This window comes from Salmo salar, chromosome 21, assembly GCF_965601325.2.
Source record: "Salmo salar chromosome 21, fSalSal1, whole genome shotgun sequence".
Lineage (NCBI taxonomy): Eukaryota > Metazoa > Chordata > Actinopteri > Salmoniformes > Salmonidae > Salmo > Salmo salar.
Window position 1 is genome coordinate 19,797,394 of NC_138311.1, and position 27,584 is coordinate 19,824,977.

General features: G+C 40.6%; 2 protein-coding genes across 2 annotated transcripts; both read left to right on the forward strand.

The window, feature by feature from the left end:
* Positions 1-5,832: 5,832 nt before the first annotated feature.
* i20ra (Interleukin-20 receptor alpha chain) lies at positions 5,833-13,951 on the forward strand. The gene is given in 7 exon segments (NM_001141080.1): positions 5,833-5,934; positions 6,426-6,549; positions 7,382-7,557; positions 7,790-7,953; positions 8,928-9,087; positions 9,261-9,376; positions 13,489-13,951. Coding segments are annotated over 7 exon segments (810 nt in total). The 5' UTR covers positions 5,833-5,894; the 3' UTR covers positions 13,519-13,951.
* Positions 13,952-14,031: 80 nt separating this feature from the next.
* On the forward strand, positions 14,032-27,060 carry LOC106581741 (interleukin-10 receptor subunit beta). The gene is made up of 7 exons (XM_014163988.3): positions 14,032-14,257; positions 14,943-15,066; positions 21,169-21,338; positions 21,591-21,745; positions 23,920-24,067; positions 24,250-24,395; positions 24,547-27,060. The coding sequence occupies exons 1-7, from the start codon at positions 14,194-14,196 to the stop codon at positions 24,748-24,750; spliced, it is 1,011 nt and encodes a 336-aa protein (XP_014019463.1). The 5' UTR covers positions 14,032-14,193; the 3' UTR covers positions 24,751-27,060.
* The last annotated feature ends 524 nt before the right edge of the window (positions 27,061-27,584 follow it).

A 27,584-nucleotide genomic window follows, 5' to 3' on the forward strand; every position in this document is an offset into this window, starting at 1 on the left:
GTGGACCTTTTAAATAATATCCAAATTGATTACTTTTCTACAATGAGACAATGTAAACTTTTTCCACATTAACCTAGATCAACAAGGTTTTCAGGTTAATTTAAAGTTTAATTCCCAAACAGCCTATACACGTTTGATTTATCATTAATATTGATTCATCAGTCAAATTTGCTTGTGCAAAGCTCAGTCCAAACTACCCAGTACTGAAGGAAGTCCCGCCTCCAGCAGGAATCCCATGTGGCTTCGGCCTTACTGAGAAGTGAACCTAGTGGTGAATGTACCCTAACATCTGAACTGCTGTTTACACTTATGATAATCTATACAATCTCCATTGACTGGATATCGTCTAATTCAATTTAATAAGTTAAATTGTTGAACATACTTTAAAGTTCTTCCAATCAAATGAGACACTTCTAAACTTCCCATATTAACCTAGATGAACCAACTTCTCAGGTTAATTAAAGTTTCATTCCCAGATAGCCTATCAAGGTATGATTAATCATTATCATTGATTAATTAATTCAATTTGCTTTTGCAAATTCATTCACGTCCAACTCCCACATTACTGGTACAGTACTGATGGTTCGTTAACATCTGTAAAAAGATAAAACTTCTTTACAGGCTCGAACAAATTCCAAACCCAAACTTAAAAAAAAAACGTGCATTTTTCCTCAACATTTTTGAAATAATGTGCTAGCTAGCAGAGGGGATGTGTTCACCACTCCTCCGCTAATTAGTGAACCTCCACCCATAAAAGGCTGGATCTCTGACCTCAGCAGCGATACCAACCCTAATTATGCCATTAGTGAAAAAACAGCCGAAAGCTCTCCAAAATCAACCATCGAACATAGGCTTTGTGACGGTTCTCTCCACTTTAGCCCTTATGTATCGCCATCAACGATTGGCATCGGTCCAATACCACAGCTGAAGCACGTGAAAGATATGGCTAACATGAGGAGACAGGTGGAGAGAACCGAGCAACTATTGACAAAAGCAGGGAATTAAAATATTCTGCTAGCCGAGGAACTGCGTTTAAGCAATTAAAAGTAATTGCAAATACTTATGACAATGAATGAGCACAAACTCTTCAACAAAATCGTTGTCTCCGGGAACAACTCGATTTAGCCGAAACTAAATACGATGTAGTCCACTCCAAACTAGATAAATCTGTTGAGTTATCTACAAACAGGAGCACACAATTTGATAACATGCAGGCAGTTTTGTTGAACGTTACTTAAAGTAACAATACTCTACTCCAAATTCTGCAGACCAAAGACAATCAGTTAATGAACACAATGACTAAGTTGGATGACAAATCAGCATAACTCATTGAAGTCGCTGACCAAATGAATGATGAGAGAACTCAGGCGATGAAGATGGAAATATTGATTTTTGCGCGGGGGAAGCAAGCGGGAGGAAATCTCATCACTGAATCTCCAGCTCCGTACTCCAGACCTCTATCTGCAAACGATGACAGATAAGTCTAAGACCGAAAGGAGAAAGTACGACACTCATGTGTCCATGATCAGTACTTTAAGAGCTCTAGTGGACTCTGTAATGCAGCAGAATACCACCCTTAGGTACAACCTGGTGGAATTCCAGAACAGTCACACGCTAAATCATGACTATCCAACCAAGCAACCGGAGTCCGGTACTCAAAGGAGTTAAGACGATAGGTTTCAGACGTGGCCTCCCAAACTTCCACAAACTTCAAAGTGTTTCCTTTGAAATGGTATCAATAATATGCATATCCTTGCTTCAGGTCCTGAGCTACAGGCAGTTAGATTTGGATATGTCATTTTAGGCGGAAATTGAAAAAAAGGTGCGTATCCTTAAGTGGTTTTAAGAAAAATTTGCAGTGCTCAGGGACACTTGACATTATGGCCTAGATTCAATCAGATCAAGTGTAAACACGCGATAGCCGATACCCGCATAGCTGGTGTTTTGGCGGTGTCAGAGGTGTAGTTCCTTACTTATTAGTGACCTTAATTAATCAATCGAGTACACGTGTGGAATGAAAAGCCGCAGACACTCTTCCCTCCATGGAATGAATTTGACACCTGCTGAAATACAACACATTTCACTGGACCGATCTGGTGTATATGACAATAAAACGTATTTTTTATTCCGATAGATGCTTGTGGATTTAACAGCACTAACGCAGTTCCACCTCCGACACCGTCATGCGGATGTTTTCTATCGCGGATCTGTGTCAGGGATTTCGTCGTCGTCAGACGATATGGCGAAATCATCGTCGGAAAAGGAGGACCAATATGCAGCAGAACTGGTTTTGTTCATTTTGAACATTTATTAACTCAAAATGATTACACAACAAAACAAACTCACGATACACTAACAGTCTTCTCAGGCTCATACATGCTAGACAAAGAACAATCTCCCACAAATGACAAACACACCCTAATATATGGGACTCTCAATCAAAGGCAAAGAGAAAACACCTGCCTTCAATTGAGAGTCCCAACCCCAATTAATCAACCATAGAAACACACTCACTAGACTCCACATAGAACTACATAAACATAGACCATAAACCAAAAACCCGGAAATACTAAATCAAACGCCCTTTTACCAAAACACCACCCCGAACCACATAAAACAAATACCCTCTGCCACGTCCTGACCAAACTACAATGACAATTAACCTTTATACTGGCCAGGACGTGACAATCTGATAGAATCTAGAATCTAAGAGTGCATAAATTCTCTCAGGATTTGAACTTTTCGGTGGCTATATTTAAAAAATATATATATAATAATTTGATACCTAAAGGGGTCCTACATTTCTAAATGAAGTAGCAAAATTATCCATAGTATGACCATCTAAAAAATGTCCCTATGTTAGCTTAGTAGACCACCCTAGTTCAAATCTCCAAAGAATGAATGTATACTCTATGTCAAGTGTCCTTGAGCACTGCTAGTTTTAAGTTGATGTTACAGTGGTGGATGATAGTTAGAATTTTTTTAACTTGATTCTGGGCAGCTTTTAACAAAATGCACAAATGCATTCTTGTAGTGTTGCACCGTATACCGGTACGACGGTAATATCACAGTACCAAAACGTCATAATAATTATGATACCAACATTTTATAATACTGTAGTACCGTTTCATATGATACTACCACATTTTTCAGCCCTACCAATTATATATTTCTTTATAGAGTCAGTTTCTATTCCTCAATCAGTTTTTTAAATATAATTTAGTCGTAATGAGCAGGGATAGTGACCCTGATGAGTCTTCTGTTTTTGCATTTATGTATTTGATACATTGGAGCAGAGCAAGTAAAGATAATACATTGTATCATTTAATCCCTGGTATAACCAAAGGCAACGGCCAGTCTGAGTAGGCTCTGCAAGTTTGTTGTCACGCAGCCTCTGAGTGCCAGGGAGGACAAATACAGCACAGCCATGTGACAGGCATGCTTGCAGCTTTACAGCAAAGGAAATGTCTTGTCTTAGCTCAAACGGTTAAAAAAATATGACCCATATTAACGGAGCTACCTTTTTTTCTTCCTGCGTGATTTCGCGCATATTTTATATAATTTCACAAACCATGTTGTGGACCGTTTTAAACTAATTCCGGGTCGCTAATTATTGGTTTCATAAACAACATTTTTCAGTCATTTTACCTAGCTAACAACCTGCTAACTTGCATCTATGTCTAGGGGTCTGCTTCACTACTCATTTGTGTTTTTTATGGATTCCATTATTTGCTGCCTTGGCATGGGGATCCATAACAAGGCAGGTCCTACAGGTCCAGAAAAATTAAGGCAGTTCTATACAATTAAAAACATTACATTGCATTTCACAACAGATTTCACAACACATTAATTGTGTGCCCTCGGGCCACTACCCTACTACCACATATCTACACACAATCCATGTGTTTGTGTGTTTTGTGTGTGTGTGTGTGTGTTTCTCTCTTCACAGTCCCTGCTGTTCCATAAAGTTGTGTGTATACTACACAATTTTGGCCATTGTTTAGCTATCCTAGTCAAGTTTTTGAGACTGGAGACAAAATCCCCATGTCGCTGCCTACTAGGGCGCGCTGCCATCACTGACGCTCGTTTGATGTGAGCGGGTCAGAGACGCAATCTGAGGGCTACTGATCTTGTGTTTGAGTAGTCCCAGACATCCTAACATTTTCAAACATGTTTGATTTTATCAGCACAAAATCTGCATTGCTCTTGTAGTGTGAGATGTGCAATGACACGTTTTGAGAACAGTGATCAGCAATAGCCAATGAGAGTTCGCCAGAGAAGAAGCCAGTGAGATGATGACGTTGTTTTGCATCTCCCAGCATGTGTAGACTCAAGCAGGAGCTACTACTAGTATGCTTTTGTACTTGTCTTTAACCAAAGCAAAAGTGTCATTGTTACAGCTCTGAAGTTCACAAGTACTGTGAAATAGCATTATATCTGGTCAAACACAATTTTTCCCCAAAGTTTACTGAGGGTTGGTAACAGGCTGATTGGTCTGCTGTTTGAGCCAGTAAAAGGTGCTTTGCTATTCTTAGGTAGCAAAATTACTTTTGCTTTCCTCCAGCCCTGAGGGTACACACTTTCCTGTAGGCCTAGATTGAAGAGATGGCAAATAGGAGTGGCAATATCGTTTGCTATCATCCTGAGTAATTTACCATCCAAGTTGTCATGAGATGTGCTAAACTATATTTCCAAATATATATCTCTTTCTCGAACTCCTGAAATTCTGTTTGGTGCCTAACATTTGTAAAGTGGGGATCAGTGTGTGTACCATATGTGTTTGTGGGATGCTCATGGGCAAACGTCAAGGGTATCATAGGTCAAGCTATACAATACAGTATTCTGTACATATTCACAAGTTTATGGTCAACATACTTTTCAGTGTTTATGCCAATGTAGTATAGTAGCCTTTACTTGCTTTTTGCCATACTATAGAAAACTTGCAATCCATTTTTTTGTTTTATCTAGGCAAGTCAGTTAAGAACAAATTCTTATTTACAATGGCGGTCTACCAGGGAACAGTGGGTTAACTGCCTTGTTCAGGGCAGAACGACAGATTTTTACCTTGTCGGCTCGGGGATTCAATCCAGCAAACTTTCGATTACTGACCCAATGCTCTAACCACTAGGCTACCTGCCACCCAAACTGTTACATATTCAGGAAAAAGTAGTCATTTTGAAGTGTGTATTATTTTATATGTACATTATCAATGCAAAAAGAATGTTGTTTGGAGATATTCTGTTTATTGGTAATTGAAATGTAATATTTGTTAATGCCAAACTGTTAAGGGTCAAATTACTAATACAAACATTTTGTAATGAATCTATTGAAGACATTTTGTATCCTTTTTTATTTCTATTTACTTAATAAAATGAAATATATGTATATACCATCTTAACATTTGTTTTGTAGTTTTATGTTATAAACAGTTAATAAACTGACGACAGCACTCTATTCAGTAAAACGTTATAAGCAAGCTTTATGTTCATGACAGAAATATGTATACTGTATAGCTTCCTTCAAACTGATCTCATACAGAAACACACAACTAATACAGCATACACTTCAAACATTCACAAACACAAATATTACATTCAAATGGACAGCAAAAAAATTGAAAATACTGTTCAATCCAGTGGTGTACATCCCATTTTAGCATGCAGCATTCCAGTGAGTGTGGGAGTGACAGAACACGGCACAGGGATATTATAAGGTGTGTGAGTGAGTTAGGGGGAACAACCCAGGGAGGATTTCTGGGGAAATGAAACTTACACCTTTACATAATGACAGCAGCAGCTCCTAGCCCCAGCTCATTGCACTCTAACCCCGAGACAAAGGGCCAGGCCTGCCATCCTACACAGCTACCACTGGACTGACCTGACCCAATCTGAAAGATGGGGCCTTGGACCCTGCTGCTCCTGCACCTACCCCTGGGTAGGCTCTATTTTTTTGAAGGGGGTCTCTGGGGGGAAATGAAGGGGAAGGCGATATCTGGTCAGTTGCACAACTGAATGCATTCAACGAAATTTGGCTTCCGCATTTAACCCCTCAATTGATTTTCGTTGATTGTTTGTGTCATGCATTTTACTTTCTGTTGAGGACTGCAGTATTTAATGTAGGATGTTCCTCTTGCAAGTTGCAACTCTTGAAGGAGGGCTGTATAATGTACTGTATATTGACACACAGCTTCCCTTATCTACAGTATTTTATCTTCATTGTTTGTATTATTTGAAGAAAAGAAAGTCTGTGAATGTTTGATGTGTTTTCGTTTGCATTGTCTCTGGTACTAATATTGTGCTCTGCTAAAATGTCTCTCTCTCTGGCTGTCCTGTTCTGTGTCTGTCTATCATTTTGGATGTTTTTTATGTCTGTCTCACTCTGTCTGTCTGCCTATCTGTGTGTGTGTGTGTGTGTGTATCTTCCAGTGGTGTCCATGCTCCCAGCCCCTACCAACGTGTCCATTGTCTCCTTCAACCTGGAGCACACTCTGACCTGGCTGCCAGGTCCAGGGACTCCTGACAACACACATTTCACAGTTCAGAGCCTCAGGTTAGCTCACACTTACACTTCAGTCCCATGCTTTCATTTAACCCATCCTTATACGTAGCTGCTGAATAAACAGTTTCTTTTCAGGTTGTCTTCCAGGATGATCCAATGCTTTCGTTTCGTCTGGTTAGTTGGTCGAGGCCAATAATGAATCACTGCAATTGTGCAATGTAGAGCAGTGTAGATATCATCATCAGTGTTGCATTTCCTTAGCTTCTCCCCTCTATTTCTCTCTCTTTTTCTCTCTCAAATCAATCTCAATTCATTTTTTTTGTTGGCATGACATAACAATGTACATATTGGCAAAGTGTACTTTGGAAATTGAATGATTCATTAATAATATCAATAACAACATCATGAATAATTGTCAAGATTGTCACAAACATGACAATCAGTAACAACAATAATCAAGGGTCGGGGGTGGAGTTGTATTAGAAATGGAAATCAGTAAGTAAATAAATAACTTGAAGACATGTGTAGGTTGGTTTGTCAGACACTGTCCCTCATTTTGGTTACATTTTAGTCATTTAGCAGACACTCTTATCCAGAGCGACTAGGGTTAAGTGCCTTGCTCAAGGGCACATTGACAGATTTTTCACCTAGTTGGCTCTGAGGATTCAAACTAGCAACCTTTTGATTACTGGCCTAAGGCTCTTAAACGCTCGGCTACCTGACGCCCAACAATGGGGTGCGCTGCCAACCCACAGCTCTCTGCGTCCTCCCCCTACAGGAAGGGTAGCCTCTTCTCATCAGAGAGGTCTTGGAAATCTTAAATTATGATTTCAAATTTGGCAAATGAAACTCTCTAATTGCTTTATATCTCTCCCTCCTCCAGGAAGAACTCATGGCAGCTCGTAAAGGGTTGTGCTAGGTTGAAGACCAGCCAGTCATGTGACCTCACTAACACGTTCAAGGATTCCTTCTATCATTACAAAGCCCGTGTTCAAGCCATCACCACTACTCATAAGTCCAACTGGTCCCTCTCTATGCCCTTCTACCCCTTGACTGACAGTGAGATGCTTTTACTGTACCTTTTCCCCTCCATTTCAGTCCCCTTTTCTTTTCATTGGAATACCGCGGCTCACTAGACAAAATGCATGTTGAGAATGGTATTTGAGTGAAACGTTAGTCTACTCTTTTTTATATTAGGAAATGGAAAAATATTGTCCATTCTAGTGGTCCTTGTTACATCATTTACCTGTATAGAATCATTCAGTCTTCACTGTAACCTCTGACGTTGCAGCATTGCTGGGCCCTCCAGTGGTGTCTGTGTCCGGCTGTGGGAACTGCCTGCTCCTGCAGGTAACTCCCCCCACATCCAGGGGCCTGCAGCACTCCCTGTCCCCCACACAGCTCCTCTACAGGCAGTTCACCTGCAAGGTGCGCCGGACCAGGGATGGATCTCAGGTAGGACTTGACTTGGTAGTTCAAATTGTGACCCCCAATGGGGTAAGTTGGGGGGGGACTTTTTAACATATCTCTTTAGCTGACATCTGTTTACAGCTTTGATCTTACACTCATTTTGATATCTTTTACATATTAGTCATTTAGCAGACACTCTTATCCAGAGCGACTTACAGTAGTGAGCGCATACATTTCATAACATTCCATGCATCAAACCCACAACCCTGGCGTTGCGCACACCATGCTGGCGTTGCAAACACCATGCTCTACCAACTGAGCCACAGGGAAGACCTATACCTTTCCCTGTCACGTTGGGTTTCACCTATCAACATCATTTTGAGGTTGTTGGTTTTTTACAGCGTAAAGATATGTGAAGGGACATATACCAAGAAAAGAAAGCAAGTTCTGAGAATGTGGTCAAACCCACACACGTTATATTTGAATAGAACCTGAGAATAACATCAGGGCATTGATGAGAAAGCAGATCAGTATCTGTCTAATATAAGAATTTAATCATGCACATTTTTCCTCTCTGAGGGTTGTTTATCTTTCATGACTACAGATGTAGATACGTGTGGTTTTTGCCCACACCTTCCTCTCAGGAGCACACAGTCTGGTTTGTGTTCGAGGAAACTGCCTCTTGCTCTGAGAAAAAGTACGCCTACACAGATTCAGGAGGGGTCTCTTCTCCTCATCTCTTTGTCAGTCATCTCATCTCCCTATCTCTAACCCACAGTTATTTGTCAATTTGGTACAGATACAGTGAATCTAATACAAGACAACAATGAATGAACAAATCATTAGTCATAGGACTAATATCTTAATGAGATATTGGTATTATAGCTACACACATGGCTATGAATTAGACTGTTATGGTCAATGATCAATGTGGATGACTTATCCAAAGCATTACAGCATGGTAAACGGGTCTATAAACATTATATAAACATTGTGACAATGTCTCTGCCTTTTTGTAGTTCAGCATGTGGGTCACCTCCACTGAGAAAACTGTGATTGGCTACCTGGAGCCAGGGGCGGAGTATTGCGTGACTGTCACCGCATCTACGAGCTTTAACCCGCACTCTGTCCCCTCTGAGCCCCACTGTGCCTTCACCAGCCCTACTGCTGCCAACACAGGTACAGTACCAGGGCCTAACAGCACAGCTAAGAGACCACACATTGTAGTAGAACATAGCAATACAGCACTGGTAAATCAGTCATACACAACAGGCACGGCCATTATTTTACATCAGTGTTTACATCTGTTAGCAATTATAGTCCGTAACCCTTGGTGTCTGTCTGTCCCCCAGTGCCTGTGGTTCTGAGTGTACTGTGTGCCATTAGCCTCCTGGTGGTGCTCCTCTGTGGAATAGTGGTCTACAGTGGTCGCCTGCTCTGTATGCACAAACCTCTCCCCAAAACACTGGTACTATTGCCACTTTATTCAACTGCACAGCGAAATTTGATTGGTAAATTGAACACTGCGTGTGTTCAATTTCACACCTTTGAAGTGTTTAAATGACAACCACCAGAAAGTGTTGAATTTATACATTTCAAAATTCTGCCATTTAACACTGATACTTTGCAACACCAGTGGCATTAAAATGTTGCACTAACTTAGTGTTACAGTGACACTGTTATAGTGTTTACTAATATCTTGTATTTAACACTTCAGAATTCAATGTTAACACTAGGTCAGTGATAAATGTATACTGTTATGGTGTTCACCTTTCCCTTTAGAGCAAATTGTTAAGTGTTAAATCAACACTTTAAAACTGGTTCAGTGTCTATATGGGTCCACACTTTTCAGTGTTAAATTAACACACTGTTTAGTTTAAAGCCTAAATTGCATATTTCCCAGAGTGCCTTGATTTTCAAGTGAATTGTGGAGTTACGGCCCATGACTGTATTTGTTAGTGACAGAGACATTGTTGTTGCATCCATTTTCATCCTGAATACTGTCTGCATTCAGACAGTATTCAGACCCCTTGACTTTTCTCGCATTTTGTTACGTTACAGCCTTATTCCAAAAAATATATATTTTTAATTCTCAGCAATCTACACACAATAGCCCATAATGACAAAGGGAAAACACGTTTGTAGACATTTTTTGTATTAAACATAAAAAACAGAAATACCTTATTTACATACAGAACCAGTCAAACGTTGTGCCACACCTACTCATTCCAGGGTTTTTCTTTATTTTTACCATTTTCTAAATTCCTCATATATCTACACACAATACCCCACAATGACAAAACAAAAACAGTTTTTAAGAAATGTTTGCAAACGTATAAACCATAAAAAAATGAAATCTCACATTTACAAAGTATTCAGACCCTTCCCCAGTACTTTTTTGAAGCAACTTTGGCAGTAATTACAGCCTCGAGTCTTCTTGGGTATAACGCTACAAGCTTGGCACACCTGTATTTGGGAAGTTTCTCCATTATTTTTTGCAGATCCTGGCATCCATCTGGCCATTCTACCATAAAGGCTTGATTGGTGGAATGCTTCAGAGAGGTTTGTCCTTCTGGAAGATTCTCTCATCTCCACAGAGGAACTCTGGAGCTCTGTCAAAGTGACCATCAGGATCTTGATCACTTCCCAGACCAAGGCCCTTCCATCTCCCCTGATTGCTCAGTTTGACCGGGCGGCCAGCTCCAGGAAGAAGCTTGGTGGTTTCAAACTTCTTCCATTTAAGAATGACGGAGGCTTATATGTTCTTGGGGGCCTTCAACGCTTCAGAAATGTTTTGGTATCTTTCCCCAGATCTGTGCCTTGACACAATCCTGTCTCGGATCTCTATGGACAACTCATTCGACCTCATGGCTTAGTTTTTGCTCTGACATGCACTGTCAACTGTGGGACATTATATAGACAGGTGTGTGCCTTTCCAAATCATGTCCAATCAATTTAATTGACCACAGGTGGACTCCAATCCTGTTTCCAATTGAAACAGGATGCACCGGAGGTCAATTTCATGCAAAGGGTCTGAATACTTACAGTACCAGTCAAAATAATGGACACACCTACTCATTCAATGTTTTTTCTTTATTTTTACTATCTTCTACATTGTAGAATAATAGTGAAGACATCAAAACTATGAAATAACACATATGGAATCATGTAGTAACCAAAAAAGTGTTCAACAAATCAAAATATATTTTATATTTGAGATTCTTTCAAGTAGCCACCCTTTGCCTTGATGACAGCTTTGCACACTCTTGGCATTCTCTCAACCAGCTTCACCTGGAATCATTTTCCAACAGTCTTGAAGGAGTTCTCACGTATGCTGAGCACGTGTTGGATGCTTTTCCTTCACTCTGCGGTCCAACTCATCCTAAATCATCTCAATTTGGTTGAGGTCGGGTGATTGTGGAGGCCAGGTCATCTGATGCAGCACTCCATCACTCTCCTTCTTGGTAAAAATAGCCCTTACACAGCCTGGAGGTGTGTTTGGTTAATTGTCCTGTTGAAAAACAAATGATAGTGGGACTAAGTACAAACCAGATGGGATGGCATATCGCTGCAGAATGCTGTGGTAGCCATGCTGGTTAAGTGTGCCTTGAATTCTAAATAAATCACTGACAGTGTCACCAGCAAAGCATCATCACACCTCCTCCTTCATGCTTCACGGTGGGAACCACACATGCAGTGATCATCCATTCACCTCCTCTGTATCTTACAAAGACATGGCAGTTGGAACCAAAAATCTCAAAATTGGGCTCATCAGACCAAAGCACGGATTTCCACATGGTCAAATGTCCATTCCTCATGTTTCTTGGCCCAAGCAAGTCTCTTCTTCTTATTGGTGTCCTTTAATAGTGGTTTCTTTGCAGCAATTTGACCATGAAGGCCTGATTCATGCAGTCTCCTCTGAACAGTTGATGGTGACATGTGTCTGTTACTTGAACACTGTGAAGCATTTATTTGTGCTGCAATTTCTGAAGCTGGTAACTCTAATGAACTTGTCCTCTGTAGCAGAGGTAACTCTGAGTCTTCCTTTCCTGTGGTGGTCCTTGTGAGACTTGCTTCAGTTGCATCATAGCGCTTGATGGTTTTTGCGACTGCACTTTCCAGATTGACTGACCTTCATGTCTTAAAGTAATGATGGCCTTTCTTTTCACTTTGCTTATTTGAGCTGTTCTTGCCATAATATGGACCTGGTCTTTTACCAAATAGGGCTATTATCTATATACCACCCCTACCTTGTCACAACACAACTGATTGTCTCAAATGCATTAAGTAAAGAAATTCCACAAATTAACCTGTTAATTGAAATGCATTTTAGGTTACTACCTCATGAAGCTGGTTGAGAGAATGCCAAGAGTGTACAAAGCTGTCATCAAGGCAAAGGGTGGCTCCTTTGAAGAATCTCAAATATAAAATATATTTTGATTTGTTTAACACTTTTTTGGTTACTACATGATTCCATGTATTGTTTCATAGTTTTGATGTCTTCACTGTTATTCTACATTTAGAAAATAGTAAAAATAAAGAAAAACCCTGGAATGAGTAGGTGTGTCCAAACTTTTGAATGGTACTGTATGTAAATCATTTTCTAATCTTTTTTATTTTTGATACATTTTCAAAAATTTCTGAAAACCTGTTCTCCCTTTTTCATTATGGGGTATTGTGTGTAGATTGAGGATTTATTTTATTTAATACATTTTTGAATAAGGCTGTAACGTAACAAAATGTGGAACAAGTCAAGGGATCTCAATACTTTCCAAATGCACTTCATAAGGCCTGATTTTGAGAGCCTAGTTTGATCCTAATACAGTTGCCTTAAAGTCATGGTTTACAGGCAAAATCAGGCCTGCAAGTCACATTATGCTGGCTTGCAAAGTGATGTAATTCCTACTGGAATCCAACCAGAGTGGGGATATCCAACATTTGGAATTTTGCATTCAGGGTTGGGAAGACTAAGATATGCGGCTACCTTAAGATTCTAAACTGGAACTTGCATTTCAGTAACAGGTGCAATAAATCCATATAACAGATTGGATTACCTTAGAAAAATGCATGTTATTTATATAAGCATAAGATTAATTAATCAACACATGCAATAGGGCATGCTGGGAAATATAATAATGATGGCTGTGGTTTTGGTTTAACACTGGTTATTAACACCAACATTAGGGTTCTTTTACACCAATGAGTGTTAATGTAACACTTACAGAGTTAATTTAACACCTGAATCAACACTTGAAATGTTACAATGAAGAATCAACACAATGTAACACTGGTTAATTTGACACTCTGCTTGAACAACAGTATTTTTTAACAGTCTGTTCATAGTAACACAAATTAAAACCACATCAACACCGCAACTGCTTAAACCAGGATATGAACACAGATCATTTTGCTACTGAAACTTTGCCTGACACCAATTTAATTCAATACAGATTATTATTATTGTTATTTATTCACTAAGGGGGAAAGGAAATTCCATCAACATCATTATAATGTTTTTGATATTGCCTCTTCCATGGCTTAACACCCAACACTTTTTGGCTATACGCTCTCTGCCTGCAGTCCTCTTTTCCTCTCTGTGGTGGTGGTTAGATGCCTACAGATCCCCAGCCTGACCCCTTCAACCTGCTCTCAGTCCTGCCTGTGGTTAGACCCCCATCACCATGACTTTGTCCCTCCCAGGCCATACACAGGGGAGGAGACGTGTCGAGGAAGAAGATGATGATGAAGGCTATAGACTGGTGGTGGTCTCCTCGAGATCAAATAAATATTTAACCCACAATTATCCAGTGATAAGATTATAACAAACCATTGGTTTATATTTCTGTCTGAGTCATGTCAAAGTTATATTATTATTTTCTTGTGAATAATGCTACTTTGTGATTGATTATAACATGTAAAAAAAGGCATAAGCAAAAACTAAATGTGAAATGTATGTCGATTTTTCTATAAATGTATTGAACTATGTCATATTCAACAAGTAGTTAAGGTTTTATTATAGACCTGTAATAAAATGAGGAAATTGAATACTTTTTATTGCAATACTTTATTATTGACACTGAATATAGCGAAGCTAGGAAATGCCCAGTGCGTGTCATGGTTTCGTTTGAACCTTACGTAAGCTTCAGTATTCATGAGCAGCGTAGTTACGCTTACCTCGCAATTCTCAGACCATTCAGAAAGTTGGCTCGACAAACTCTCAAGAGCAGCCACAAGAAAATTATAGCCAACAGAACATTGGATTACATTGAAAATCTCTTGGGAAACATGCAATCTACAGTTTTTACTATCTTGTTTGTCAAAGTATGTTTAACTTTACATGGAATTACAGGTCAGTATTTTGCTCTTGGTCTTACCATAGAAGGCATAGCCAACCAACGTGCTGTCAGGCGATTGTCTGTTTGTTGGTGAAGGTTTTAAACATCCTTTTGTAGATATTCCTTTATAATTTCACAGTCTATTATACATTTATTTAACACTCTCATACATTCCTCAATCTATTGTATTGCCAATTGTGGGAACCAATGGTAACACTTGACATTTGTCGTCGTCATTGCTGTAAATAGTTGTTTACTTCCTTCTCTGTAACGTACAGGAATGGTTTCGGTTACATTTATACTGATGATGTAAATACACATAGGCTAAAGGTTTTATCCAGCAGCATTGCTGAATGGCAGATTTGCTCAAGAGTGTTTATCTCTATGAAGCAGGCTTAATTTCTCTAGTACCTCTTAAAATAGTCTAAGACCTGAAACAATACTATTTTCCCCATACCTGCTGCATGATGTACAGCAGAGCATCCCAACCTTTTTCGGTTACTGTACCACCAACTGAATTTTGCTCTGCCCGGAGTACCCTTGATGTGCCCCCTCATCTAAATTTTACTAGTAGGCCTATGGTCTCATGAGTCTGTGGATGGGCTGAATACCCTCAGGGGTCCTACTACCCCTGGTTGAGAACCACAGGTGTACAGTATATTGTCAGTATGTTCAAATGTATATCTCGGTGCTTTACAGCAGTGTTAGCTGAACTTCCAAGTCCCAGTAACATCAGGATTAACTCTGTCAACATGGGACTAGTGTTGGAGTGGGATGCACCTCAGAACCACACAGAAAACGTAACCTACAGAGCAGAGTACAGGTGAGTGGAGACCGTGGTAGTATGAAAAACAACACAATGGAGCAAAGGGAGGCTGACACATTGAAATATGAGGAACTTCCTCCTGTGGGTGCTGGGAAAGGGTAGAACTGACACACCTACAAGTCGACTTTACCCAGTAGACTCTGTGTGTCATACACAGGCACGCTCACACTCTGGCGTACTCTTTGTACCTACACACATTCCTACTTTTCTCATACAGTATTGCTCACACTGACACACACACAGTCAGTATATTTCTAAGAAATGGGTGCAACTATTTCACTCCTATTTCACTTCCACCTCAAAAACCCCACCTCAAAAACCCCACCATCTATTAGAAACAGCTAAGATTAGCATTCCTGCAACATCATTTTGTTGAAATATAATCTCTGAGAAATTAAGCTAATTGGCTATTTTAATTGATATGATTCATATTCAATACATATAGGACCTAACATCTGATTTGGAACACATTTTTCTAACAATAAGGATTCCAAAGAAATTGTCAAAAGCCCCCCATGGACCCCCCCCCCCCCCCACACCAACAATGAGTATATGGTATCAGTTCTCTATGTCTGACAAGTAGTATGGAGGTGCGGCTCAGAGTATTGTTTCTTCATGCCATGCAATGCAATCCCGGTGAATTTGGTGATGTTTTTTATTCCCCTGTTCAGAGAAATTTGTCATTGAAGTTGTTAGGTTTTTACAAATTAAATGAAAAGCTGAAATGTATTCAACCCCTTTGTTATGGCAAGCCTAAATATGTTCAGGAGTAAAAATGTGCTTAACATGTCACAGAATAAGTTGCATGGATTCACTCTGTGTGATAATATTGTTCTCTGTACCCCACACATACAATTATCTGTAAGGTTCCTCAGTCGAGCAGTGGAGTTCAAACACAGATTCAACCACGTCTACCAGGGTGGTTTACCATGGCCACACAAAGAAGGATGGGTAGATGGGTAAAAAAAAAGCAGATATTTAATAACCCTTTCATCGTGGTAAAGTATTTCATTACACTTTGGACGGTGAATCAATACACCCAGTCACTACAAAGATAAAGGCGTCCTTCCTAACTCAGTTGCCGGCGAGGAGTGAAATCGCTCAGGGATTTCAACAAGAAAACTGAGGATGGATCAACAATATTGTAATTACCCTAAAATACTAACCTAAATGACAGAGTGAAAAGAAGTAAGCCTGTACAGAATACAAATATTCCCGAAACATGTATCCTGTTTGCAAAAAGGCACTAAAGTAAAACTGCTAAAAATGTGGCAAAGAAATTAACTTTATGTCCTCGGGGGCTCCCGAGTGGTGCAGCGGTCTAAGGGACTGCATCTCAGTGCAAGAGGCATCACTACAGTCCCTGGTTTGAATCCAGGCTGTATCACATCCGGCCGCAATTGGGAGTCCCATAGGATAGGACGGCGCACAATTGGCCCAGGCTGTCATTGTAAATAATAATTTGTTCTTAACTGACTTGCCTAGTTAAATAAAGGTTAAATAAATACAAATATATATAAAGTGTTATGTTTGGGGCAAATCAAAAACATTACTGAGTAACACTCTTCATATTTTAAAGCATGGTGGTGGTTGCATCATGTAATGGGTATGTTTGTCATCTGCAAGGACTAGGGAGATTTTGGGGATAAAAAGAAACATGATACAGCTATAAGCACAGGCAAAGTCCTGGAGCAGTGGTCGCCGACTGGTCGATCACGATCGACTGGTCGATCTTCAAGACATTCCTAGTCATTCACCAAATATTTCTGTAGAAAAGCCAACGAACGATAAAGGCTTGCGCTCCTTTTTTTAAATCGTGTTGAGTGTTGCCGGTAGTTGCACTTGATTCAAAAGTCCTGCGCACCGGGTAAGCAAAGTGTTCACATGAGACAAACTACGCCTACCCGGCGGCCCGGCAAATCTGACTAAATGGAGTGCACCTACTGTGCTGCCCAATCGGATAGCTCAAATTACCGAGCTTCCATGACCCTGGCCACCGACAAGTTTAATAGGCTACGTAAGATTTAATAACTTTTAAAACCATGACCACAGAGGGACTGTCAACGAATACAACAAAGAGCTGCAGTTTTGTTTAGTGAGTTCGTGTTTAAGTTTATATTCAGCACCGTCACTGTTTTCATTCAACACTATTACAAAACGCGCTTCTCCGTACTTCCGCTCGGGCTGCAGCTGCAATGAATGGCCAAGTATTGAAAGCCCTGCGTTTTATTATTATTATTAGCTGCTCGTCGTGTCGATTTTAATATGAAGGAATATTTAACTTTCTCTGGTCATAGGAACAACATGAATTTGTGCATGAAGCAGATGCGCTGCGAATCGAGTTTTGCCATCAGGTGGAAGACTGTGTCCCCTCTCTCTGGTCAGTCTCAGTGGAGGAAAGGAAGGTGAGAGCAGGGACGGTGAGAGGCGGTTGGGAAAAATCGTTTTGAAGGGTCATCAAAGTCAGAAACTCGGGCTACTTTCTAGAGCTCCGACTTTTCGACCTGAAGCTCACTGACGTCGTGAATTGACGTCGTGATTTGACCTCGTTGAACATCAGATGCAGGTACCATCAGTCCAGTAAAATAAAAAAGCGAATTATTTCAATTCATGCTCCACAGTGCCTCACAAGTGCTAAACTAACTGCTCTATTTTGTTATCAAAGCTCGAGTTTTGAAATATAACATGGTCTGATTAACAATATTGGCAGGCCAATCATATAGCCAATATGCTGTGATAATGTATTAGGCCTACTTCCCAAACCTCATTCCTACAAAATTGTTTGTGTCAAGTTAATGTAAAAAAAAAAAAATCTGAGCAGTAGATCTCAGCTTGCTTTTTGACTGTGAAAGTGATCTTGACTCAGAAAAGGTTGGTGACTGCTGTCCTAGAGGAAAACCTGGTTCAGTCTGCTTTCCAACAGACACTGGGAGACAAATTCACGTTTCAGCAGAACAATAACCTAAAACATAAGTCCAAATATACACTGTAGTTGCTTACCAAGATGTTCCTGAGTGGCCTAGTCAGAGACCCCTTCCAGTCCATGGCAAGACTTGAAAATGGCTGTCTAGCAATGACCAACAACCAACTTGACAGAGCTTGAAGAATAAACAAGTAATAATAATGTGTTGTAATCGCTGCCAAAGTTTATTCTAACATGTATTGACTTAGGGGTGTGAATACTTATGTAAATTCGATTTTTCCATATTTAATTTATCAATACATTTGCACCAAAAAAACAATACGCCTTTTCACTTTGTCATTATCAGGTGTTGTGTGTAGATGGGTGAGAATAATTGTAATTTTTTTTATACATTTTGAATACTCACACTGGCAAATCAGATGTCAAATGCAAATCACTGTAACACAACAAAATATGGAATAAGTCCAGGGTATGAATAGTTTCTGAAGGCATTGTAGGTACCATTTACTTGCATTGGATTTGTCAAGGCTGGTCCAGACCTGACAAAGGCTGGTCCAGACCTGACAAAATCTGAACCAAACATAGACTTCTATGATTGGTTCAGATTTGGACCGGACCAAAAACCAATGTCTGTGGAAATCAAGGCCGATCTGGACTTCACCAAAAATAGACGTCCAAAAGGCATCTGCATCGGTCCGTGCTGACTGAGGTGTAGCCTGTTGCCTGAAATATAATTTTATGAATGGCCATTTATGTGGTAAGCCTTCCGTTTGTAAAACACCAAAAAAGACGTCCGGACAAGACCAAAAAAAGACGTCTGCTCGTGCTTACTGGGGTGTCGGGCAATGGAATTTTATGAATATCCATCCATTTGGTGGGCCCACCATTTGTAAAACAGGCTGTTGCCTTTATCTGTCCTGATTCCTGTGACTAACCAATTTGGCTATTTAAGCTCTGAATATCAGCTACACAATTTTATGAGGAGTTATTGTGAGCCTATTTGCAATATGTTTAACACAGCGGGAAATGCAGAAGTATTTTTATTTTTTTCCCCGCTATGATCAGCTTGTCAGAAATGGACGGATACAAACTTGAAACCACTGATCATGACAATGGACTGAAACTCCTGGACAACAGTTGTGATTGTCCATTCCATATCGTTCATTTTACTTTGACCTGTCCTGTTTTTAGGATATGTCGTTTGTTAAAACCTGTTGTGGACAGACGTTCCGCTAGCGGAACGCCTAGCCAATATCCAATGGAACAAACAGCGTGGCGCGAAATACAAAAACCTCAAAAATCCAATAATTTCCATTTTTCAAACATACGACTATTTTAAACCATTTTAAAGATACACTTCTCCTTGATGTAACCACATTGTCCGATTTCAAAAAGGCTTTACAGCGAAAGCAAAACATTAGATTATGTTAGGAGAGTACATAGACACAAATAATCACACAGCCATTTTCCAAGCAAGCATATATGTCAATAAAACCCAAAACACAGCTAAATGAAGCACTAACCTTTGATGATCTTCATCAGATGACACTCCTAGGACATTGTTATACAATACATGTATGTTTTGTTCAATCAAGTTCATATTTATATCCAAAAACAGCTTTTTACATTGGCGCGTGATGTTCAGAAAATGTATTCCCACCAAAAACTTCCGGTGAATTTAGAAAAATACTCAAAATAAAACGTTGACAAAATACATAATTATTTTAAGAATTATAGATACAGAACTCCTTTATGCAATCGCTGTGTCAGATTTTAAAATAGCCTTTCCGCGAAAGCACATTTTTCAATATTCTGAGTACCTAGCTCGCCATCATGGCTAGCTAATTTGACACCCACCAAGTTTGAGGCAACAAAAACTCAGAATTAGTATTAGAAATATTGTATTACCTTTGCTGATCTTCGTCAGAATGGACTCCCAGGACTGCTACTTCCACAAGAAATGTTGTTTTTGTTCCAAATAATCCATATTTATGTCCAAATACCTCCGTTTTTTTCGTGCGTTCAGGTCACTATCCAAAGGGTAACGCGCGAGCGTATTTCGAGACACAAAAAGTCAAAATGTTCCATTACCGTACTTAGAAGCATGTCAAACGCTGTTTAAAATCAAATTTTATTGTATTTTTATCCTAAAATTGCGATAATATTCCAACCGGACAATAGTGTATTCATTCAAGGAGAAAAAGAAAAACAGCGTGCTCGCGGGAACGCACATATCCAATCCCTTTGTCCTCAGGCAGACCACTCAGAAACGGAGCTACTATACTCTGCCCAGAGACAGGAGAAGGCTCAATACGCTTTCTGAAGGCTTTAGACAGCCAATGGAAGCCTTAGAAAGTGCAACGTAACCCCACAGATACTGTAGTTTCGATAGAGAATCAAAAGAACTACAATTCTCAGACTTTCCACTTCCTGCTTGGAATTTTCTCAGGTTTTTGCCTGCCATATGAGTTCTGTTATACTCAGACACCATTCAAACAGTTTTAGAAACTTCAGAGTGTTTTCTATCAAAATCTACTAATAATATGCATATTCCCGTTTCTGGGCAAGAATAGTAACCAGTTTAAATCAGGCACGTTTTTTCATCCGGCCGTGAAAATGACAGTGCATATTTTATTTGATTGGGCACCATTTAGGTTAGGCTATTTTATCAGAGTAACATGCATGATGTAAAAAGAGTATCTCATTACATACATTATCTCCAGCCTGTAGGCAAAAGAAAAGGCCACATACTCTTTCTATGACATCCTATATCTGCTACATGATTTATGTTAGGTAATTGTTTTGACTGAACGTTGGTGGAGCGCTGCAGAGATGCGTCTCTCCAACAGCACACTGTTGGAGGCACACTGGGAATGGACAAGCAAAATAATTTGCGCCCCTGCCTTTAATAAAGTGGGCACTGATTATCACAGGGCGGCATCAGCGTTCATCTAAAAAGCCCATATGCCACTGGTTGAGAGAAATTATCATTGTTTTTGGGCAGAATTATGTGAGGTTTTATGTGTTGTTGGTGCGTCTTGGTCAGTTTAGCTCCGAAAATGTCACCCTCGTCAATCTGCCGCCATAGGCGGCCACCTAATCTTGCCTAATGAGCATCGGACCGTGCTGGTAATAATATTCAACTGCAATAACTATTATGCCATGTTTTGATACAGGGGCTTGGTCAGCAGCTATGAGGTTGTATGTTGGAACACAACAGCCCAAAGCTGTGACTTCACCAGTCATCTAAACAAATTTGGAGTGTACGTTTTCCAAGTGAGGGCAGAACGAGAGGGGGACACATCTCGCTGGATGAAGACTGAGCAGTTTGTCATGGATGAACACAGTGAGTTTATACCCATCTCCGTAACAGCTTTGACAGATGTTCAGGGTATGAAAGTGTATTAACATGCACTGTTCAACCAGAGGTTGGGTAAAACACAGTGTGTCACTGTGAATAAAGCCTGGAGCCTCACAGAATTGCCTCTTTAATAGACTAGGCTATGGTTATCAGCTAGCAAGTGTAATTTCTTTAACCCTCATCTGAGAGGTGTTCACTACCTCTAGGTCACTTCCTTTCAAATGTCTCTCTCTACAGCCACTCTAGGCCCTCCCGGTGTGACGCTCGTCTCCAGTGGTGCTGACATTGAAGTGAGCATCAACGACCCAGTGCTCAGGATCTCCGAGTTCAAAGATGTATACGACCACGCAACCTTTAACATCACCTACTGGAAAGACGGTCAGGAGGAGAAGGTATGGTGACCATTTTACTTTCCATTTTTCATCAAGGGATCTGATAATGTTAAAACAAAGGAAAACAGACTGTCGCCGGATCTTTCACGTCTGGTGGTTAACAAGCATTACTTCATAGTAACGGGAGCCTATAAGGAGTATGAGGTACAAGTTTAAGCAGATTGCGAATTATACCATGACATGTTTATGGATCTAATAGTAAATACGTGTCATTTAACATTCAAAATTGTTTTATTACCTTTTTAATTTGGCAAGAACACAACCAGTCATGATGTTTTCATCTTATTGTCAGAGAAATCACTTCAAAAAGTAGACTACTTGTTCATGCTCGTCCACTCCAAAATAGTTCCTGCATCCGAACAGTGCACTGTGCGCTTGCGCCATTTGATGAATGGAAAGAGACATCTTTTACAAAACACCCAACAGTTTAATGACAGTCAGTGATTATCATTGGGTCTACGCTCTTGTAGCCTGACTTAATTGATGCGTCTAATAATCTGATGCCGCTGTCGATCCTGATGTGCAGACCAGCTGGCTGGAGCGTTTACAGACATATTCAATCAATCCTTATCCCAGTCTGCTGTTCCCACATGCTTCAAGAGGGCCACCATTGTTCCTGTTCCCAAGAAAGCTAAGGTAACTGAGCTAAACAACTATCGCCCCGTAGCACTCACTTCTGTCATCATGAAGTGCTTTGAGAGACTAGTCAAGGACCATATCACCTCCACCCTACCTGACACCCTAGACCCACTCCAATTTGCTTACCGCCCCAATAGGTCACAGACGACGCAATCGCCATCACACTGCACACTGCCCTAACCCATCTGGACAAGAGGAATACCTATGTAAGAATGCTGTTCATCGATTACAGCTCAGCATTTAACACCATAGACCCTGGGTCTCGACCCCGCCCTGTGCAACTGGGTCCTGGACTTCCTAACGGGCCGCCCCCAGGTGGTGAGGGTAGGTAACAACATCTCCACCCCGCTGATCCTCAACACTGGGTCCCCACAAGGGTGCGTTCTCAGCCCTCTCCTGTACTCCCTGTTCACCCACGACTGCGTGGCCATGCACCCTTCCAACTCAATCATCAAGTTTGCAGACGACACTACAGTGGTAGGCATGATTACCAACAACGACGAGACAGCCTACAGGGAGGAGGTGAAGGCCCTCGGAATGTGGTGTCAGGAAAATAACCTCGCACTCAATGTCAACAAAACAAAAGAGATGATCGTGGACTTCAGGAAACAGCAGAGGGAGCAGCCCCCTATCTACATTGACAGGACAGTAGTGGAGAGGGTGGAGTGTTTTAAGTTCCTCGGCGTACACATCACGGACAAACTGAAATGGTCCACCCACACAGACAGCGTGGTGAAGAAGGCGCAGCAGCGCCTCTTCAACCTCAGGAGGCTGAAGAAATTCGGCTTGACACCAAAAACACTCACAAACTTTTACAGATGCACAATCGAGAGCATCCTGTCGGGCTGTATCACCGCCTGGTACGGCAGCTGCTCCGCCCAGAACCCTAAGGCTCTCCAGAGGGTAGTGAGGTCTGCACAACGCACCACCTCCAGGACACCTACACCACCCGATGTCACAGGAAGGCCAAAAAGATCATCAAGGACAACAACCACCCGAGCCACTGCCTGTTCACTCCGCTATCATCCAGAAGGCGAGGTCAGTACAGGTGCATCAAAGCGGGGACCGAGAGACTGAAAAACAGCTTCTACCTCAAGGCCATCAGACTTAAACAGCCATCACTAACATTGAGTGGCTGCTGCCAACATACTGACTCAACTCAAGCCACTTTAATAATGGGAAAATTGATGTAATCAATTTATCACTAGCCACTTTAAACAATGCCACTTTATATAATGTTTTCATACCCTACATTACTCATCTCATATGTATATACTGTACTCTATACCATCTACTGCATCTTGCCTATGCCGTTCGGGCATCACTCATTCATATATTTTTATGTACATATTCATATTCATTCCTTTACACATGTGTGTATAGGGTAGTTGTTGTGATATTGTTAGGTTATATTACTTGTTGGTTATTACTGCATGGTCGGAACTAGAAGCACAAGCATTTCGCTACACACACATTAACATCTGCTAACCATGTGTATGTGACAAATAAATTAGATTTCTCTATCACCCCCTTAGGCCAAAATTATGAATGGCACCCCACTGCATAAAGTGGTCTTGGCACTGGAGCCATGGACCAGGTACTGTGTTCAGGTCTGGGTGTACACCCAGAGGTTCTCCAAACACAGCCAGCCCAGCAATGTTACGTGTGAGAGCACCACTAAGGGTGAGCCCCATGTCTCTCGCTCTCTTTCCGCCTCTCTCTCTTCCTCCCTTTCATCGGTTAAACACAAATGATGAGGATTTGATTAGATTGCTGCCTTCAGTGCTTCTCCAAGTACAAGTCCCCCCTGCTCAACTAAATTCTTCTTCCCTGGTGTCCTTTTTCCAACCCCAACCACTCCTCAGGCAATGACAGGCCTTGGGTGGTAGCCCTGGTGACGTTTGTGGTGATGGCTGTGGCAGTGGCCCTGCTGGCCCTGGCCTTCTGGTACTGCTACAGGGTGGTCTGCTTCCTCAGACCCAAGACCAAGCTGCCTAAACATTTCACAGAGGTCAGTAGTATGACGCATGATCATTGTGTTTTAATGAATAATAGACTGTGTTTCTTTGTGTGTAGCAGTGGAGGCTGCTAAAGAGGAGGATGGGTCATAATAATGTTGTTCTCTGTAACACAATTAAGTAGTATTCTATTATATGCCGTAGCTGTTGGATCCCCCGTGCTCCTCCATCCTGGCCATACAGAGCAGCCCCCAGCCTGAGGAGGTGTACCATGATCTCCTCATCATGCCAGATGGGGCACAGACAAAGGAGAGCTCTATCTGGTGGTCGGAAGAACGTAATACACACAGACTGGCAGACAACACAGACCGTCTGGCTGTGTTCGAGAATATCAAAACTGTGAATTGAGACTGATTGACAGATCTACAAATAATATTGAAGTTATTTATGATGCAAGGTGATTTATTGATCAGTCAATCTTGACTCGCCTTTAAAGTCAGCTGCAATGTCGAACACGCCCAAAGTGGGTGGGGAAGATATGGGTCAAAAATAGGAAGTGAGTAGACCGATGTGAAGTAAGAAAAGAGGACAAGGACTGAAATAGATGGCAGAAATGAGGATGTGTATCTTATTGAGAAATAATATTCTGACATCTGGGATTTAGTGATTTTATTAATGTTGATGAAATGCTAAGAGAGCTACTTACTGTGATGTGTTTATTTATGTGACCTTTACGTGTATGATAATGATCAATATTGCCTATCATTCATTATGGCCATGCATGGTAAGCCTACACTGGCATTTTTTGGGTATCATGGGTATAGGGCAACGAAATGGTTCAACCACTGTCATCAGAGAGACTAACAACACAGTCCAAATTGCACAACACCAGGAGGGGAGTATTACATGGTCTGTGTTTATGCCTTGATGCACTCTGTGTTTGTGCCTATATGTCTCTTGTGTGACACTGTTTGTGAAGGATATTTAAAGGACCAATGCAGCCATTTTTATCTAAATATCAAATCATTTATGAGTAACAATGAAAACAGAGTAAGGTACTTCAATTAAAATAGTGAAAAGGAAACAAATAGCTTTTTTTATCAAAGAGCAATTTCTTAATCAAGACATTTGCTAGGACTGTCTGAGAGTGCTTTAGGCAAAAACAGAAAATGAACTGTTATTGGCAGAGAGGTTCGGAACTCTTTCTTATTGGTCTATTAACTAATTTACCACATGGTGATGTCACCATGGAAGCCCAAAACTCCATCCTACATAAAAAGGCTGAAATTTCAGACGGTCTTTTCAAACTGCTCTTATACGTAAAGGACATTATCATAATTTCACAGTATTATTCCAACCTCATAGTGTGGAAATTTAAAACACAGGTAATTCACGTTTTTGACTGCATTGGCCCTCAGTTGAAGGTACTCTATTAGCACTTGGAAGATGTCGTTTGACATTTGAAGTCATTTTTTTATAGACTTTTTACCATTTATACTGTGGGAGACCACACACACACAAACAAGTAAAAAATGTGCCCAACAGTTAAAAATGACTTGCCAAGGGAATAAATATATATTTTTAAATGCTCATAAATGGTTGGTGTTGTCACATATCATTGGTTATTATCAATGCATGTTTACTTCAAGTTGAAATATACTGAACAAAAATATAAACACAACATGCAACAATTTAAAGATTTTACTGAGTTACAGTTCATATATGGAAGTCAGACAATTTAAATAAATTCATTAGGCCCTAATCTATGGATTTCACATGACTGGGCAGGGGCACAGCCATGGGTGGGCCTGGGAGGGCATAGGCCCACCCACTGGGGTGCCAAGTCCAGCCAATCAAACCACAAAAGGTCTTTATTACAGACATAAATACTCGTCAGTTTGATCAGCTGTCCTGGTGGCTGGTCTCAGATGATCCCGCAGGTGAAGAAGCTGGAAGTAGAGGTCCTAGGCTGGCATGGTATCATGTGGTCTGCGGTTGTGAGGCCGGTTGGACGTACTGCCAAATTTTCTAAAACGATGTTAATGGGGGGAGAAATTAACATTCAATTCTCTGGCAACAGCTCTGGTGGACATTCCTGCAGTCAGCATGCCAATTGCACATTCCATCAAAACTTGAGACATCTGTGGCATTGTGTTGTGAGACACAACTGCACATTTTAGAGTGGCTTTTTATTGTCCCCAGCACAAGGTGCACCTGTGTAATTTTATTTTTTATTTTACCTTTATTTAACTAGGCAAATTAGTTAAGAACAAATTCTTATTTACAATGACAGCCTACACCAGCCAAACCCGGACGACGCTAGGCCAATTGTGCTGCCTCTTGCACTGAGATGCAGTACCTTAGACCGCTGCGCCAATACTACATAATGTCAAAGTGAAAACATGCTTTTAGAAATTTTTGAAAATGTTTTGAAAATGAAATACAGAAATATCTCATTTACATAAGTATTCACAACCCTGTGTCAATAATTTGTAGAAGCACCTTTGGCAGCTTTTACAGCTGTGAATAATTCTGGATAAGTCACTAAGAGCTTTCCACACATGGATTGTGCAACATTAGGCCATTATTATTTTTCACTATTTTGTCAAATTTGTAGGTCTTGCCATAGATTTTCAAGTAAATTTATGTCTAAACTGTAACTCGGCCACTCAGGAACTTTCACTATCTTCTTGGTAATAAACTCCAGTGTAGATTTGGCCTTGTGTTTTAGGTTATTGTCCTGCTGAAAGGTGAATTCACCTCCCCAATGTCTGGTGGAAAGCAGACTGAACCAGGTTTTCCTCCAGGATTTTGCCTGTGGTTAGCTTCATTCCTTTTTTATCCTGAAAAACTCCCCAGTCCTTAACAATTACAAGCATACCCATAACATGATGCAGCAACCACTATGCTTGAAAATATGGGGAGTGGTACTCAGTAATGTGTTTTATTGGATTTGCGAACATAATTTGTAAGTCGCTCTGGATAAGAGCGTCTGCTAAATGACGTAAATGTAAACATAACACTTTGTATTCAGGACAAAAAGTGAATTGCTTTGCCACATCTTTTGCAGTTTTACTTTAGTGCTTTATTGCAAATCCGAGTGACTTACATGAGCAATTAGAGTTCAGTGCCTTGCTCAATGGCACATCATCAGATATTTCACCCAGTCAGCTCGGGATTCAAACCAGCGACCTTTCGGTTACTGTCCCAATGTGCTTAACCGCTAGGCTATCTGCCGCCAA

Coding starts and splice junctions, on each gene's coding strand:
- LOC106581741 (XM_014163988.3), top strand. CDS start 14,194: ATGCAATCTACAGTTTTTACTATCTTGTTTGTCAAAGTATGTTTAACT. Junction 14,258..14,942: donor AACTTTACATGGAATTACAG/GTCAGTATTTTG, acceptor GGTGCTTTACAG/CAGTGTTAGCTGAACTTCCA. Junction 24,068..24,249: donor GTGTGAGAGCACCACTAAGG/GTGAGCCCCATG, acceptor ACCACTCCTCAG/GCAATGACAGGCCTTGGGTG.